At 66.3% G+C, this 15,743-nt stretch overlaps 2 protein-coding genes across 3 annotated transcripts in view; both read right to left on the reverse strand.

Moving 5' to 3' along the window:
- Positions 1–15,712, reverse strand: part of DNMT3A (DNA methyltransferase 3 alpha) — a 48,155-nt gene extending 32,443 nt beyond the window's left edge. For both annotated transcript variants that reach the window (XM_080390231.1, XM_080390230.1), the window contains exons 1-3: positions 12,203–15,712; positions 5,430–5,664; positions 77–181 (exon numbers count right to left, since the gene is read on the reverse strand). In XM_080390231.1, the coding sequence (XP_080246357.1) occupies positions 77–181; positions 5,430–5,498 (174 nt within the window). In that variant the 5' untranslated portion in view covers positions 5,499–5,664; positions 12,203–15,712. The remainder of the gene's footprint in view (positions 1–76; positions 182–5,429; positions 5,665–12,202) is intronic.
- LOC308064089 (uncharacterized protein) lies at positions 8,466–13,631 on the reverse strand (the record flags this gene model as incomplete). The annotated part of the gene is made up of 3 exons (XM_080388013.1): positions 8,466–8,499; positions 9,123–12,202; positions 13,622–13,631. The coding sequence occupies 2 exons, from the start codon at positions 13,629–13,631 to the stop codon at positions 11,184–11,186; spliced, it is 1,029 nt and encodes a 342-aa protein (XP_080244139.1). The 3' UTR covers positions 8,466–8,499; positions 9,123–11,183.
- Positions 15,713–15,743: the final 31 nt, after the last annotated feature.

Raw genomic sequence — 15,743 nt, forward strand, 5'->3', positions numbered from 1 at the left:
ACATCTACCAGGCGGTGGGGGGGACGCCCCCCCCCCCCCCCCACCTGGCCCCTGCACCCGGCGCCCGCTGGCTCACCTGGGCATGCTTGCGCTTCCGCCCGGGCCGCCCGGCTTTCCTCATGGGCGTCCCCGGCTCCTGCTTCTCCTCCTTGCTCTGGTTCTCCTCGAGCTCCTCTTCCCCCTGCGAGCCGGAGACAGAGAGGACGGTTATGCCGCCAACCCCGCGGCCGGGCAGCCTGCGGTCCTGGGCATGGCTCTGCTCCTGCTCGGCACTGGGATCACTGGCACCATGGGTACAGTGCCGAGGGCTGTGCACAGCCAGGCACCCAGCAGGCAAGGAGCGCTTTTGGCATCACCAAGCCAGCAGCCCCCCGGGCACCATTAGAAGGGCGACTGTGGCTCCTGCCAGGCCTGGGCTGCAGCACGAGCTGTTGTGGGGCTGGCTGCCTTCGCCGGGTGAGCCCTCCTGTGCCGTGTCCTGTGCCATGGCTGGAAGTACATGCCCCTTCCTGCAACCCACCAGAGCCCTGCACATGTGGGGCTGGGGGCTCCCGCACTGCTGCATGCAGAAAAGGCTGCGTGGACTCCACAGCACAGCATGGCACGGTGGGCCTGCAGGGAGCTGTGAAGCTCCCTGGGGACAAGGGCAGGCAGCAGAAGCCAGGGTGCCCTTGGAGTAGGCAAGCAGCTGTCTGCTTCACCGTGCCGCCCCCAGCACGGGTGCTTCGGGGGACGACGCACACTCTCTGTGCTGTGCCCTTGAGCAGCTGCCAGCGCCCCACCACCCTGTCCCCCCCTCCCCGGCACCGTGGCCCAACCCCAGGCGCTGGCAGGACACCCACGCTAGCACGGGCGGCAGAGCAGGAACATGGCCCCAGGAAATGAACCTGCTCCCTGCGCTGGGGCTGCAGCAGCCGCCCAAGGACCGTAGTGTGCCGGAGGCCCTGTTCCCCTCTTGGGAGGCCCGTGCCTGGCACTGCGGCATGGCGGGGGGACACGCATGTGGGGTGAGGGCTGCGTGGGGCCTCTGGCATGTCCCGCAGCAGTGGCGGGGCTGTTTTCACCTGAGCCCCAGAAGATCCCGGCAGCAGCAGCCAAGGCAGGAAGAGGCCACGGAGGGGGGAGCAGGGGAAAGAGGAGAGGCCGGCGGGGGGCTGGCGAGGGAGAGGCCGGGGAGGGGATGGGGCTGGCAGCCAGACAGCACCGACATCCAGCTGCACTCACGCAGCCCTGCAGCCATGGTGGGCGCCAGCCCCAGCCACATTCCTGCCCGCTGTTTCCCTCCTTCCCCATGGGTTGGGGTGCTTGCAGCCAGCACTGCCCGCAGCACTGCCAGGCTGCAGCTGGCACATCACCGCTGAGGTCCAGCCCATGTCCCGAAGGGTTGGGACATGCCATGCTCCATGGCCCTGGTGCCCCATGGCTGCAGTGCCCCACGGCTGTGGTCCTCCAGACCAGCTCCCTCTTGGCCGCCCACCCACCCAAACCCAGCTGGCATCCCCCCATGCCCCTTGCTGCCTGTTTCCCCCTGCCTGGGGCTGTGCATATGGGATCTCACAGGAGCCACATGCCGGTTTCATCCCCAGCCATGACGGTGGCCTGCTGGGACTGTACTCACCCCAGCCCCATTGACGCTGCATGCTGCTTGCCTGCACATGGGGAAGAGCAGCCTCCAGACCCTGGCACTGACCCCACACCCCACCAGCCCTGCAGTGACCGTGCCCAGCCCTGGCACCCACTGGCACCAAGCCACAGGATGGGAAGCCAGGGCTGAGCAAGGAGAGGCGGCACCTTGGCACCTGGGGGCTCAGCCCTAGGCCAAGAACTATTCCTCACGCAGTCTTGGGCGGAATGTTTTGGGACGGGTCCAAGGACGACGTCAGGATCATGGTTCCAGCCCCATCCCAGTGCAGGAGCCATACGGGGCCCCCAGGGGGAGATTCCCGGGGTTCCCTGCCCCACAGGCTCACCGCACCTCGCCATGTGGCAGAGCCGGCTGGGAGCCTGTGGCTGGAGGGTGCAGAGCAGACCCCCCCCAGCTGCAGTCGCAGGGACCCACCTTGTCAAACTGTGCGACGCCACGCTTTGTCGATGGACCTGCAGCTGTACAGCCTGTCCCCGCCATGAGGCCATGCTTCATCCAGCTCCACAGGGAGATGAGCAGCTTCTGCCACTGCCAGGGCACCCAGCAGCACCACAGAGCCCAGGGAGCTCAGCCCAGCCCTGCTCCCAGCAGCGGGAGTGCCATGGGTAAGCAAGCCCCCCGACAGCCATCCCTTTGCCCCCAGTGCCACCCTGGCTGCCAGCACATGGCTCCGGCCAGCTGCCCTGTGCCAACATTGACCAGGCCCTGGCAGTGTTTATGCTGGATGTAAAGAAAATGTACGGCGGGGTGTCAAGTGCGTGGTGCTATGCTGTGCTGGGAGGCCAGTCCTCCTTCGGCCGGGAGAGGATGCAGCTGGGGAGTGCCTGGTGGGTGCCAGTGAGGGGACGGGGTGCTCTAGAGGTGCTCTTCAGGGTCCCCAGGCAATGACCCCACCACAGGTGTGCTGCAGTGCTCTTGGGGGGGGGCTCTGGGCTACTGCCAAGTGGTGGCCATAGGCACTGCTGTGATTCCTCTCATGGCTTGGGCCCAGCACTGTGCTGGCAAGGCAGTGCTGGGCACAGTGACTTGCCTGCGAAAGCAGTGGCCAGCTCCTGCCACAGTGTGTGCGACCCCCGGTGCAGTCCTGCAGGACAGCCCCCTGCCAGTCAGTGCTCAGGGCTCTGTTCTGCTCCCCACGCCGCTGCAAGCGCCTACCCTGTGAAACGCCACCGGGCAGCCAGCTTGAGGAATGCCAGAGCTGTGAGGGCAGCGGGGTCCCTGCTGTGGAGGCAGGGAGGTGCCCCCAGCCCGCATGGGGACAAGGAGAACTCCTCTGAGCCATCCCCACAACTGCTAACACAGGGCAGCCCCACCACAGGGCTCAGTACAGTTGCATCGGGGGACGTGGGGCAGCACTGGGGCTGCGGGGATCCCCTGTGGCACAGCTGGCACCCCAAAAGTGGGGCAGGCGCCTGAGGAGCAGGGATGCAGCCTGGGCATGAGCAGGGGCTGGTGAGAAGGGCCACGAGGGGGATCTGCTCCCCCTCAGCCTGGCACAGGGGTGCCGGTGCTGCAGCCCCTCGCTGCCTGCAGCCCGCTCGGAGCTGAGTCATCTCCCAGTCCATCACCCTGCTGCCCTTCTCCCCGGGGCTTGGCCAGGCGTGGGGCTGCATGGTGCGTCCCTGATGCGCTGTGCTCCTGCGCTGCTGCCAAGCAACAACCCAGAGGGAAACCACCACCGAGGAGGAGAGCTGCTGCATGACGCAGTGCTGGCTCCACGGCTGCCGTGCCGGGTCCCAGCTCCTGGCTGCGCTGGGCTGGTGGTGGGGTGGGAGCAGGGAGCTCTTGGTACTGGGGGGAAACAGACCTGGTGGGATAGGAGAAGGCGGGTGCAGAGACACCCCACTCACACAGGAGCTGGAGCCCAGCCTCACCAGGTCTGTGCCAAGAGCAGCCGGCACCCATGTGACCCACGGTGCTGCGAGTGTTGAGGGATGGCCTCGTCCTCCTGGCTGTGCAGGCAGCATGCATCCCTTCGGCCGAGGTGACCTCCGCGCGTGGCCGCGGGGGAGGCAATGCCACATCCCGGCGGGGTCAGGCCAGGACAGCGCTCAGCTGGGTGCGCTCGCAGCATGCTCACTGCCAGCCCACGTGGGTTGCTGGCACCCTGGGGACCAGCACTGGCACTGTCAGGTCCTGCTTTCGAGGGTGAGCTGGGTTGCACTGCAGGCACTTGTTCCTCCCATGGCTCTTCCCTGCAGCTCCCCCACTCCATGTCCCCGTGCCTTGCTCTCCAAGCCGGCTCTGCCACGCACCTCCAGATCTGCACCAAAACATAGGGTGGGCTGCCACATCTGCCTCCTGGGGGCTGCCCCACCACCCCGCTCACACTCCTGGTGCTGGTGACCAGCGCAAGTAGGCTTGCTTTCATGCACCCACTCCAGCATAACCTGCCACGGGGGAAAGCATGGGACCAACCTGGTTTACTCATGCCCCCAAACGGTGCCAAGAACGTGCTGGGCACTTCCCGGCAGATACACAAGTCGGTCCCTCCAGCAGCCAAGAGCCGTGGCTGGAGCACAGGGCGCACCGATGCAGGGACCACAGTGTGGCCGCCACAACCAAGCCAGCCTGGAGGAACTCAGATGACCCTGACCCTGCACTGCCCGCAGCAGGACAGCATCCAGCTGGCCGTCGGCCCCGGTCCCCACGCCTTGACCAGGGCAGGCCCTGCCCCTGCACCCGTCAGGATGCTTCTCCTCTTTGCAGCAAGAGTAATGCCTTTGCCAGCACCGGCATGGGGAGCAGCCGCACTGGCCTGGTGTGCCTTTGCATGGCAGGGATGCCAGGGAGCACTGAGAATGCAGTCAGAGCCTGCCGCTCACCCCAGCACCCCAAACCCAGCACAGTCCTGCATCTCTTGCATCATCTTGCCTGCCCTGTCCTGCATCTCTGTGACACCCCCAGCCCCCGGGTCTGGCCTCTGCTCAGCCCCCAGCAGGCAGGCTGGTTTGGGGGTCACCCTTCCCCACAGAGCCGCTCTCCGGCCAGCGGGGCAGGGGTGATATGTACCGGGGATGGGGTTCCATTGGACAGGGCTACAAGCCCCATGCATGGTGTGGCAATGAGAAGACAAGCATGCGCCTTGTGCCACCCAGCATGGGAGGGAGGGGTTCCCTCATGAGCCTGAGCACTGCATGTGGGGTGGTGCAGGGACGCCCGAGCCCCCACAACAGCAGATGGGACCCCCATCAGGGTGGAGCAGGACTGGCACGAGGGCTCGAGCCTGGTCATGGCGAGGCTATGGGGCCACCTCCTGATGCATACCCCACGGCCCCCTCCCACTGCCCCACAGCACCCACCACCCACGCCATCACCACCCATACATCCCCAGAACCAGGCCAGCCCCCATCCTGGGGGACCCTGCCACTGCAGCAGCCCCCTCCCTGCAGCCGGGCTTGCCCCGACCCTGGCCACTGCTGGGAGGTGACAGCAGGTCTCTGCTTCCACATCCCCTCCCCATACTCCCCCACCGCCAAGAATAGCTCAATCCGCGCTAATCCCGGCTACAGCTCAGGGCTCCCCCTGCCCTGCACTGCGCTCCCCACCACGGCAAGGGGGGAGCGCGGCTGGCATGCGGCAGAGGAGACCCCGCACTCCCTTTTCTCGCACATGTGCCAGACAGTGGTGGCCAGGGGCGAGCCATACCCCCAGAGCCTGCTGCCACCCCGGCACCAGTGGGGGCAGCACAAAGTCCAGCAACAGGGATCACTGTGGCATGAGCAGGGCCCCCCTGGAAGCTCCCCACTTGCCAAGAGCCGGCAGAGCCATGGCGGGACCCTACCTTGTGCGTGTCGAGCGCCTCGCGGTTCGGAGCGGGGCTGCTGGCGTCAAGGGTCCCGCTGGACGGCATGGTAGGGAGCGAGGGTGGGCACCTGGGACCGTTGCCTCTTCAGCACCAACGCGGACCCCGCTGCCGCCGCGCTCTGGCTCTCTGTGCTGAGGAGGGGGTCCGGGAGCCGTTGCCTGCCGCAGCGGCCAGCCCCTGCGTCCCACCGCCTGCCTGGATTCTCCTGCCCCTGCGGGAAGCAGAGAGGGCTGGGGTGAGGGGGGAGCACTGGCCCTGCCGCCCCCCGCCCATCACACCGCACCCCGGCCCCCGGCAATTATTAACATGCCACAACCTTGACTCAGCTGGGCTGGGCTGTTGCCCCCAGCATTGCCCCCGGCATTGCCCCCAGCAGGCAGCTGAGCCCCAGTCCGTGCCCCAGTGTGGGGTGTGGTGTGCACGGCACACGGTGTGACATGGGGTGCGCAGTGCCCAGCCCACAGGGTGAGCTGCACGACACGGGGTGCACAGTGCACGTGGCGGGGTGCATGGTGCGTCATGTGGGGTGCAAGGTGCAGGGTGTGTTGCACTGTGCAGGATGCATGGTGTGGGGTGCATTCTGCAGAGTACATTTTGCAGGTTGCAGGCTGTGGGGTGCAGGGTGTATTTTGCAGGGTGTAGGGCATAGGGTGCAAGGGTGCATTCTGCAGGGTGCACGGTGCGGGTGCAGAGTGCATTCTGCAGGGTGCAGGTGCAGGTTGTGGGGTGCGGGGTGCAGGCAGGGGCTGCGGAGGAGGCGTCAGCCCCAGCACCTGTTGCTATGGCAAACGCTGCCTGCATTAGCCATGGCCGAGGCTGCTGTTGCCTTTGGCACCGGAGCTGCAATTTGTTTCTAGAGCTTTCCAGCCGCAGCCCGTTCCCAGCCGGCGGGGTGGGGGGCTGCCGGGCGGGCAGGGCCGCTGCTGCTCGGAACAGAAACTCAAAACCCGACACGTTCCGCCCGTCCCCAGGGCTGCCTGCAGCGGGGGCTGCCTGCGGGGCAGGGGGGCCCCGCTGGGGCTGCAGCCTTCCCCGGCCCCACAGCCTTCCCCGCCGCACGCAGGGGGACCCCGGGGGCTCGGCGTGCTGGGGGGTGGGAGATGGGTGGGAGCTTGGCCGTGCCCTGACTCCCCCGGCATGGCCCCTCTCGCAGGCAGGGCTGGGGTGGGAGGTGGGCAGGGGTGCGGGCAGGAGGGTGGGATGGCGGTGCGGGGTGGGGGTGCAGGCAGGGGGTGCAGGGTATGGGTGCGGGATGCAGGTTGGGGGAGTGGGATTGCAGGTGTGGGATGCAGGCTGGGGGTGCTAGGTGGGACCTGGGGGTGCAGGATGGGACCTGGTGCAGGGTAGGGGCGGGGGGTGCAGGCTGACACACACACCCTCCCCCACCACGCACAGCCCCGTGCCACCCGCTGGGGAGGGGCTTCCCCAGCCCTCGGTTTTGCCAGCTTGGGGTCCCCCAGGGGGAGGCTCGGTCCCTGGAGCCATCCCGGGGCACCATCCCCGCCAGCTCTCTGTCACGCATGGCCTGCCCGCGCCTCCCCCATGGAGCCCCTTCAGCCCCAGCCCAGCACGCTCAGCCCCTCCGAGAGGGTCCAGGGCTTGCACTGAGCACCCCAAGCACCCACACGCTGCTGCTTCAGGCACCCATCTGGCAGCTGCTGTGTCACCAGCACCGTGGCACACTGTTCGGCACAGCATGGCATGCCGTTTGGCACAGCATGGTGTGGCACCTTGGCCCCACGTCCCTCCCTGCAAGCTGCTTCCCCAGGGTGCTGATTGTGGGGCTGGGGCTAGCAAAGCCCCTGGCTGTGCCCACGTCCCCTGGAGCCCCCAGCACCGCTCCCACCGTGCTATGCCTTGGCAAAGCCCCGGCTGCAGGCACAGGAGGACACGTGCTGCCGGAAGGCACCCAGGGCAACTCCGGCTGCACCCAGGCACCTCCGTAGCAGGGGCACCCCAGCCCCCCTGGGGGGGGGTCCCTCCGTGCCCAAAGGTGCTTTGAGGTGCCGGTGTCCCTGCTGCCCAGCGGGTCCCTGCCTGCACTGCCGTGCAGTGCTGCCACCAGCGCCCGTCTGCACATCTCCGCAGCCCTAGAAAATGGCTCGGTCTCCCCCAGGCCAGCCCCACCGCACCGGGGTCCCCTCCGGCAGCCCTGGGGAGCGGGCGAGGGCCCCCTCCCAGCATCTCCGGTGCCCGGGGAGCGCGCGGCTGCGAGCCGCCCCGCTTGGTGCTGCCAAAGGGCCAGCTCGCGGGCTTTGATTCGCTTCCAGCAAACATGGTCTCCAAACGCACTAAAAATAGTTGGGCTGCGTACAAACCCCGCGGCAGCCCTGGGCTGGCGGCCGCCGAACAAAGACCGGGAGAAGCCGGCGGCACCGGCTGCTCCCCGCTCCCCCAGCCCCACCGCTGGCACCGTGGGGCGAGCGTGGCCCCGCCAGGAGGGTAACGCGTGGGTACTGTGGTAGCCCCCGGTACCAGCCCCGCTCCCCCGCGCTCTTACCCGGCCGAGGCTCGCCCACCGCGGCGGGATGGGATGGGACGGGACAGGGGGCTGCGGCACCGTGCCCCCCGCGCTAGGCCGCCAAGACCCTCCTCCCGCAGCGCCGGGGCATCCCCTCGCCGATGTGGTGGCTCGGTGGCAGCAGCGGTGGGGGGGGGGGGACAGACAGACGACAGACCCTCGTCCGGCGCTCGCCGCCGAAGCGCGGGGAGGGACTCGCCGCCTTCCCTCCTGCCTCACTATTTAACCGCTCAGGCTGACCTTACGGCTGACGGTGAGCGGGGGAACCGGCAGCCCCAGCCCGCGCTGTGCCGCTCCCGCACGGCAGGGCCCCGGCGAGTCACGCTTGCCGCACGGCAGAGGCGTTTCAAAGTAGGTTACCTGCGATGGATGGATGAGACACGCGGCATTGACAAAAAAAAAAAAAAAAAAAGAAAAAGCACCCTCCCCCCCCAAACACACCCCCCCGAAAAAAAACCCCAACCCGCCTGTTTTATATCTAGGGACCTTGCCGGCGTCCGCTGTTGCCATGCCACAGCCAGGAACCTGCAGAAACCCAAACAGCCATTTTAGGTGACAGCGAGCGGGGTCCCCGACAGCCCCCTGTGTCAGTGGCGGGTGACACCTTCTCCGCAGTCTCCCCCTCCCTGTCCTTATGTGACCCCGCGTGCAGCATCCCCCGGTGCGGTGACACCCACTGGGTTTGGACGGGGTCCCTCGTGCGTCCCCACCACGGTGGGGACGCACGAGGGACCCCATCCAAACGCTTCTCCCGTGACAAGTGCCGCAGCGTATTATTATTGTTGTTGTCACTTTGAGTCACCGCCACCCCCGGGCAGCCGTGCTCCTCCTCCTCCTCCTTCCCAGTGCTGGGGAAGAACTTCAGGATTGACTCAGAGGGGATGGGAGCCGCGGCCGTGAGTCACCCCCCACCCCCTGCACCCCCCACCCCTGACTCACGGCAGGGTGCTCCCCCCCACCCACAGCCCCCCCCACAGCGTGGGTGCTGCTGGCAAGGGCAACCAGGGACGGGGTGGGCATTCCCTGAGGCCCAAAATTTAGCCGAGCAGTGGGCAGCTCCCCTGTGATCGCCTCCCGACAGATGGTTGCGCCGAAAAACCACCAGCACGGGCAAACTGTTGACCTCATCCTCTGTAATTATAACTTACGAGCAAAATATTTGGCCATGCTGCTCGAGGGTGCACGTGGCGGGCAGGGAAGCGGCCGCCTGCCCAGCCACACGTGCAGTGGCTCCTGCCTTTGCTGCAGCCACTTGGAAACCACTGCTGGGTCTGGTTTTGAGGGGACGAGGCACCAGCAAGCGCTGGGGTGCACTGGCAGCAGGCCCCCTCCAGCCCCCAAAACAGACCCAGTACAGAGCGGGGACCCCAGTTTGGTTGGCACCACTGAAGCAGCCCCGTGCTGCACTCCTGGGAGTGATGCACTGCCTGGCACTGCACGCTGGGGAGCAACATAGGGTCCTGCACTGCATGCCAGGCTGCAATGCACTGCATCATGCTGCACCCCAGGGAGCAATGCACTGCACCATGCTGCACCCTGTGGAGCGATGCACTGCCCTACACTGCGCCCCTGGGAGCGATGCACTGCCCTGCAACACTAAGCTGCACACTACAGGCTGCAGCCCCCCAGAAAGCCAGGTCCTGCAAAGTGGGAGCACTAGCAAGGGCCACGGTCAGATGAAACTGCCCATGGGATGGGATGGTCACGTGCGTGGGAGACCCCAGCACTGGGACGTGGTGCTGTTTTGCAGGTGGGACAGTGCAAATGCAGTAAGGTTCATGAAGAAGCTGCGGCTGAGCTCCCCGAGCGATGGGAACGCCTCGCCGTGGAGAGCCCCAGTGCTCGATATGCTCAGCTTAGTGGGAAAAAAACGGCTTGAGAGATGATGTGATTACAGTGAACACATGCTGCTGCAGGCAGAGCCCCCTGGGCACCACGGAAACCCTCCAGCTGGCAAGGGAGCAGGGCCGGGAGCTGAGCTGGGGCAATTCAAACTGGCAATCAGGTACAGGCTTTGAACTGGGAAGGGCGGTTAACCGCGGGAACAGGCCCAACAAGCAGCGGTGTGATCCCTCGCGTGCCGAGCCCCGCGGCGGGAGCGCAGTGGGGAAGCAGGACTGTGGCTCGGCCCGACACCTCTCCTGGCCCTGCCTGCCGAAGTTAGGCAAGTTTGCCCAGTGCAGCCCCGCGAGTCCCTGCCCCGTGCTGTGGCGGTAGCACCAGTGGGAGTTCAGATGTTACAAACTCAAAGCAACCCGCAGCTTCGAGGGTGAGCGGGTCCCAGAGCAAACTGCAGAGCAGACATCTCCCACCCTGTGAAACCACACACCCAAACACCGCCGGCTCCTCCCGTGGAGCTGGAGCTGCTGGAGCACGTGTGCATCTGGCACACGCGTGCCCTGGGCACACGCATACGCGTGCCGGTGGTTACCTGGCAAGCCCACACGCTTTCCCCTCCGGGTGCTGCAGGGTGCCGCACCTCACTACCGGCCCAGCCTGCCTGGGGTAGGCAGGCAGGCAGCGGCACAGGCAGAGCCTGTGGGAAGGCACTGGGGCAGGGACACACAGATGTGCAGTCCTAAAAATACTCATATGAAAACCACCACCTGAAGGTCCTCAAGCAGCCACCCCGGCACAGCATGGTGGCTCTGTGGCATAGCTGGTGGCAAAGTGGCGGCCACCACTGGGTTTTAGATACGGATGTAGCCCTTGCTCGGCAGCTTGGCGGTCATGTAGGCAGCCGGGGGAAACACCTGAGCTGTGGCCTCGCCAGCCGGCCAGTGGCACGGGCACCAGCATCCTGCCTTTCCTCGAGAGGCGGAGGGCACTGCATGTCACGAAAAGAGGCTCTTGCTAGGAAGTTTCGAGCTGACTCAGCACGAAAGGCCAGTGCAAGCGCGGGAGCTGCTGGGAGCAGCCGCCGGGTACAACAACATCCACTCCCCTCCGGCTCCCTGCAGCTGCCAGCTTCGAGGGATTTGCTCGGGGATGGTCCAGATTTCCCCGTCTGGGGTCTCCCGGTCAGGGCAGGTGACGGGCAGCAGCCGGCAGAACCGGGCAGGATGCGGGTGCCCACCATCGCGGCCGGCTCCTGCCACCGCGCACTCGGTGCAGCAATGTAAGCACCGAACGCCAATCCCGTGGTGACACCGTCTACGTCACACAAAGGGAAGAAATAAAGAAAGAGGAACTGAGCAAAGAGGAAAATTTCATTTGCCCACAGGTTCGCGCACACGAACACCCGAAAATGAGGGGGGAGAGAAAAAATAAAAGAGAGAGGGAAGGGGGCAGCAAGCGGGCAGCGGCGGGGCTGCGGGCAGCAGGGGTGCCCTGCCAGGCCTCTGCCCCGCGCTGCCACCTCCCCGCCCGGGGCTGCGGCAGTCCTGCTGCCCGCGGGGGGGCCCGGGGTGGCGTTTTATTTTATTTTTTTTTTTTCTGCAAAAAATAAAACTTTTGGCAGGCGCCAGCCAGCCCGCGCCCCCCCTCCCCCTCCGCCTCCCCGGGGCAACTCCGCTGCCGGCCGAGGGAGGGCATCGCCGGGCCGGGGGCAGCGCCGCCGGGGGTCTCGCTCCGGGGGTCACGCACAGGCTGGCGGGCCTGGCGGGGACTCCCCGGCGCGGGGAGCGGGCCGGGCCGGGCCGGGGCCCCGCGCTGCCCTTCAGCCGCCCGGCGCGGCGCTCAAGGACACGGCGGCGCCGCGGGGGCCGGGCCGGGCCGGGCCGCGCCGCCGCCACCCCCGCCCGCCGAGCGGGGCCGGGCCGGGCCGACAGTGGGGGCGGCCGCGGGGGGCCGGGGAGGGCGACGCGGGCCCGGCCCGGCGGGTGGCGGCCCGGCCGCTGCCATGTTTTCCTGCTCGGCGCTGCGCCCCCCCGGGCCGGCCCCGCCGCAGCCCCCGCCCGCCGCCGCGACGCCCCCCGGGCCGGGTGGGAGGCAGGGGCGCGGGCGCGGACACGGACGGACACACGGACAGCGGGGCGGGGGTGTCCGCAGGGCTTGGGGGGGGGGGAGGTGCGGGCCGCCCGCCGGCCTCTGCGGGCCGGGCCGGGCAGGACCGCGGCAAGCGGAGCCGAAGGAAGCCGAGCAGAGCCGAGCGGCGGCGAACCGAACCGAGCCGAACCGAGCCGAGTCACGCCGAACCGAGCCGAGCCGAGGCGGCCAGGGCCGGGGGATGCCCCGTCCCGGGGGTCCGCGGGGGCCACCCGTGTCCGCGCCGCCGCGGGGCCGTTACCTGGGCCGGTGCGGGCCCGGCGCGCCGTGCCGAGCCGTGCCGAGCCGCCGCCGCCGCCGCTGCGCTGCCCGGCGAGGCCTCCTCCCGCAGCGCCGCCGCCTCCACTGCAGCACCGAGCCGCGCCGCCCGCCGCCCGCCCGCCGCGCGGTCCTAGCGCCCGCCGGGCCGCGCCGAGCGCAGCCCAGCCCCGCCGGGCCGGAACGGCTGCGGGCCGGGCCGGGGTGCTGGGGGCTGAGCTGGGCCGGGAAGGACCGGGTCGGGCTGAGCCCGGCTAAGCCAAGCTGTGCCGTGCCGAGCCGTGCCGTGCCAAGCCAGACCAAGCCAAGCCAGGCTGGGCCAAGCCAAGTGTCGTCAAGGGCTGTGCGTTGTCAAGGGCTGTGCAGCATCGAGCCAAGCCGGGCTGGACCAGGCCAAGCTGAGCCAAGCCAAGCCGGGCTGGGTGGTGCTGTGCCAAGCCGAGTCGAGCCGAACCAGGCTGGGTCGAGCCAATGTTGGCCATGCAGTGCTGCGCCAGGCCAGACTACGGTGAGCCAACCCACTCTGGACCAGGCCAAGCCAAGCCAAACTGAGCTGTGCCATGTCGTGCTGGGCTAAGGTGGGCTGTGCCAAGCTGAGCCGGGTCCAGCAGTCCTGTGCGATGTTGGGCTAACATCACCCCAAGCTGGGCTCAGCCCAGCATCGCTGAACCGTACTGAGCTGTGCCAGGGAGATCCAAGCAGTGCCATGCAGTGCCAAGCAGTGCCAGTCCATGCCAAGCAGTGCCATGCAGTGCAAAGCAGTGCCAGCCCATGCCAAGCAGTGCCATGCCAAGCCAATCAGTGCCATGCAGTGCAAGCAGTGCCAGCCCATGCCGAGCAATGCAGTGCCAAGCCAGTGCCAGCCTGTGCCAAGCAGTGCCGTGCCAGGACAAACAGTGCCATGCAGTGCCAAGCAGTGCCAGCCCATGCTGAGCAATGCCATGCCAAGCCAAACAGTGCTAACCCATGCAGTGCTGAGCCAAGCAGTGCCATGCCCAGCTGAGGAGCACCAGGTTGTGCCATGCCAAGCAGTGCCATGCCAAGCAGTGCCTAGCAGTGCCATGCAGTGCAGCACTGAGATGGGCCGAGCAGGCTGGCTGGGTTGTGCAGTGCCAAGCCATGTGTGCCAAGTTGAGCCATGCCATGTGATAACACGCTATAAAGACTGCTGCCAAGCCAAGTGGCTTCATGCCATATTGGGCCATGCAGGGCCATGCAGTGGCATGTGCTGTGCCAAGCAGTGTCATACAGGGTCAAGCCACACAGTACAGGTGTGCCAAACCAAGCAGGGCCATGCAGTGTTGAGCCATGCCATGCAGGGCTAAGCCATGTTGAGCTGTGCAGAGCAAAATTCCGCAGTGTAGTGCCATGCAGTGCCAATCTGAGCCGTGCTGAGCCATACCGTGTGGCATGGTGTCTACCTGTACCAAACTGCACACTGTCAGGCTAAGTCATGCCATGCCAAGGCATGCCGTGCTGAGCTGTGCCCACAGTTAGGAACCATGCCAAGCTGTGCACCACCATGCCAAAGCAAGTCACGCTGAGCAGTGGTGAGCTGTGCCATGCAGTGCCAAGCTGTGCCATGCAGCACCGAGTGGAGCTGTGCAGAGCCAAATCATGCACTGCTGTGCCGAGCCATGCCAGCTGGGTGCTGCAGCGCCATGCAGCATGGAGCCCGTCATGCAATGCTGTGCTGTGCCATGCTGTGTTATGGAGACCTGCCCTATGGTTTGCACTGTGTGTCCTGCAGTGCTCAAGCTCTGGGGACCACCCCACAGTGACCCACAGCAGTGCCCCATGGCAGGGACCCTTGCTGCACCCTCCTGTGGTGGTGCAGCAAGGCCAGTGACCCCCCCCGGCCAGACCCACATCCCTCTGCTCAGCCTGGGGCACCACCTGGCCCCATCCAATGCTCCATACCTTCTCCCCACGCTTGTGCCAGCTGTGTCCCCCCATTCCCTGGTGCCAGGAAGCCCTGACCCTCAGAAGGCACCACCAGGCACTGCCGAGATTTCCCTGGGACCTTCTGCTCACTGGGCACCTGTGTCCCATGCCTTGGCACCCCATATTGGCCCCATGCTGAGGGAGCTGGAAGGAGACCCCTGCTTCCTCTTTTGGCCAGAGGCTGCCAGAGGGATGCCAGGGCTGAGCAGGGACTGGAGCATCCTTAGGGCACCTTCCTCTACAAAGCATTTGTGTGGTAGTTCCCTGAAAGGCTCGAAGCCCAACAGTGGGCATGGCCGTGCCACAAAGGCTCGGAAAGCAGATGAGGAATCAGAGGATTCAGCAACTGGGATGCCTTTGAGTCTCTCAATTTGTAAACACACCTGAGGTTTCCTGGGGGCTGATATGGGTTTCTGCAGCACCGGTGGTGCTGTGGGTGCTGGGGAGGGACTGGAGAGCTGGGCACTGCTGAAGCTGACCCACCGGCTGGCAGCAGGTGTGGAGGGAGATGAGCTCTGCTCTGTGCCGCTGGGGAAATGCACGAGTCTAGGGGCTTAGGGCTGGACTATGAGGAGCATTGGAGAGCCCAGAAGAGCCATGGGCTAGTGCTGCATTGGAGGAGGGGAGACCTGGGAGGGACATTGCTGGGTAGCCCCAGCTGCAGTGGGCACATGGGGATGCTTGTGTTTCTGCCCCTGACACCATGCACAGGCTGTTCTGCCAAAGCCTGTGCTTGACTGTGGCCTCACGCCAAAGCTGGCACCTGTGGGTGCTGAGGGTGGGGTGATCTTGAGGGGGGGCGGCCTGCCCCAGGGATCATCCCGGCACCACCTGGAAAAGTGGCTGGGGTCCCAGACTGGTATCCACAGCCCCTGGCGTGGGCACAGAGGGGCCCAGCAGCACCTGGCCATGCTTCTGCAGCCCCACTCCTGCCTCTGGCCGTGCCGTGCTGCTGTGCTGCACCGTGCCAGGCTGCAGCCCTGAGAGGAGCCCTTCCAGGCAGGGACCCCGGCTCTCCTTCAGTGCTGGAAGGCGCCTAGTGCACATGGGGGCACTGTAAAATAAGACATTAATTAATAATAATAATAATTAATGTTGCATTCCCCTGACTTAATAGGCCATTTCCTTTGCTGCTGCAGGGAAAGGCTGTTTGCTCCTGCTCCCATGGGTCTCTTGCAGCAGCTCTCCAGCCAGTGATCATGTTCCAGGCTGGGAAGGAGCAGATGCCCACCATCCCAGACCCATGGAAAGGCGCATGGGCTGCCTGCTTCTGCCAGTACCTCCCTGCGTGCAGCTGAAAGCAGCATGCATGGTGCCTGCCCTGCAGCAGCAGCAGCAGAACAGCAAGTGCATTGGAGCCAGTGTCCAATCAACCCCACCAAACGGCATGGGCAGGGTCCCGCTGGGTTGGCAGTGATGCCAGCTGCCAATGGCCGCATCCACAATGGCAAGGCCCTGGCACTGCCCTGGGAATTGCCCTGCAGTGCTTCCAGAACAAGGCTTGGGTGCAGCGATCAGCGGTGTGTTATTGCCCAGGCACGTGGGTTAAGGGTTCTGCCCCAGCTCCCTCTCGTGCCGGC

The sequence above is a fragment of the Falco punctatus genome (assembly GCF_963210335.1).
Source record: "Falco punctatus genome assembly, chromosome: 5".
NCBI lineage: Eukaryota > Metazoa > Chordata > Aves > Falconiformes > Falconidae > Falco > Falco punctatus.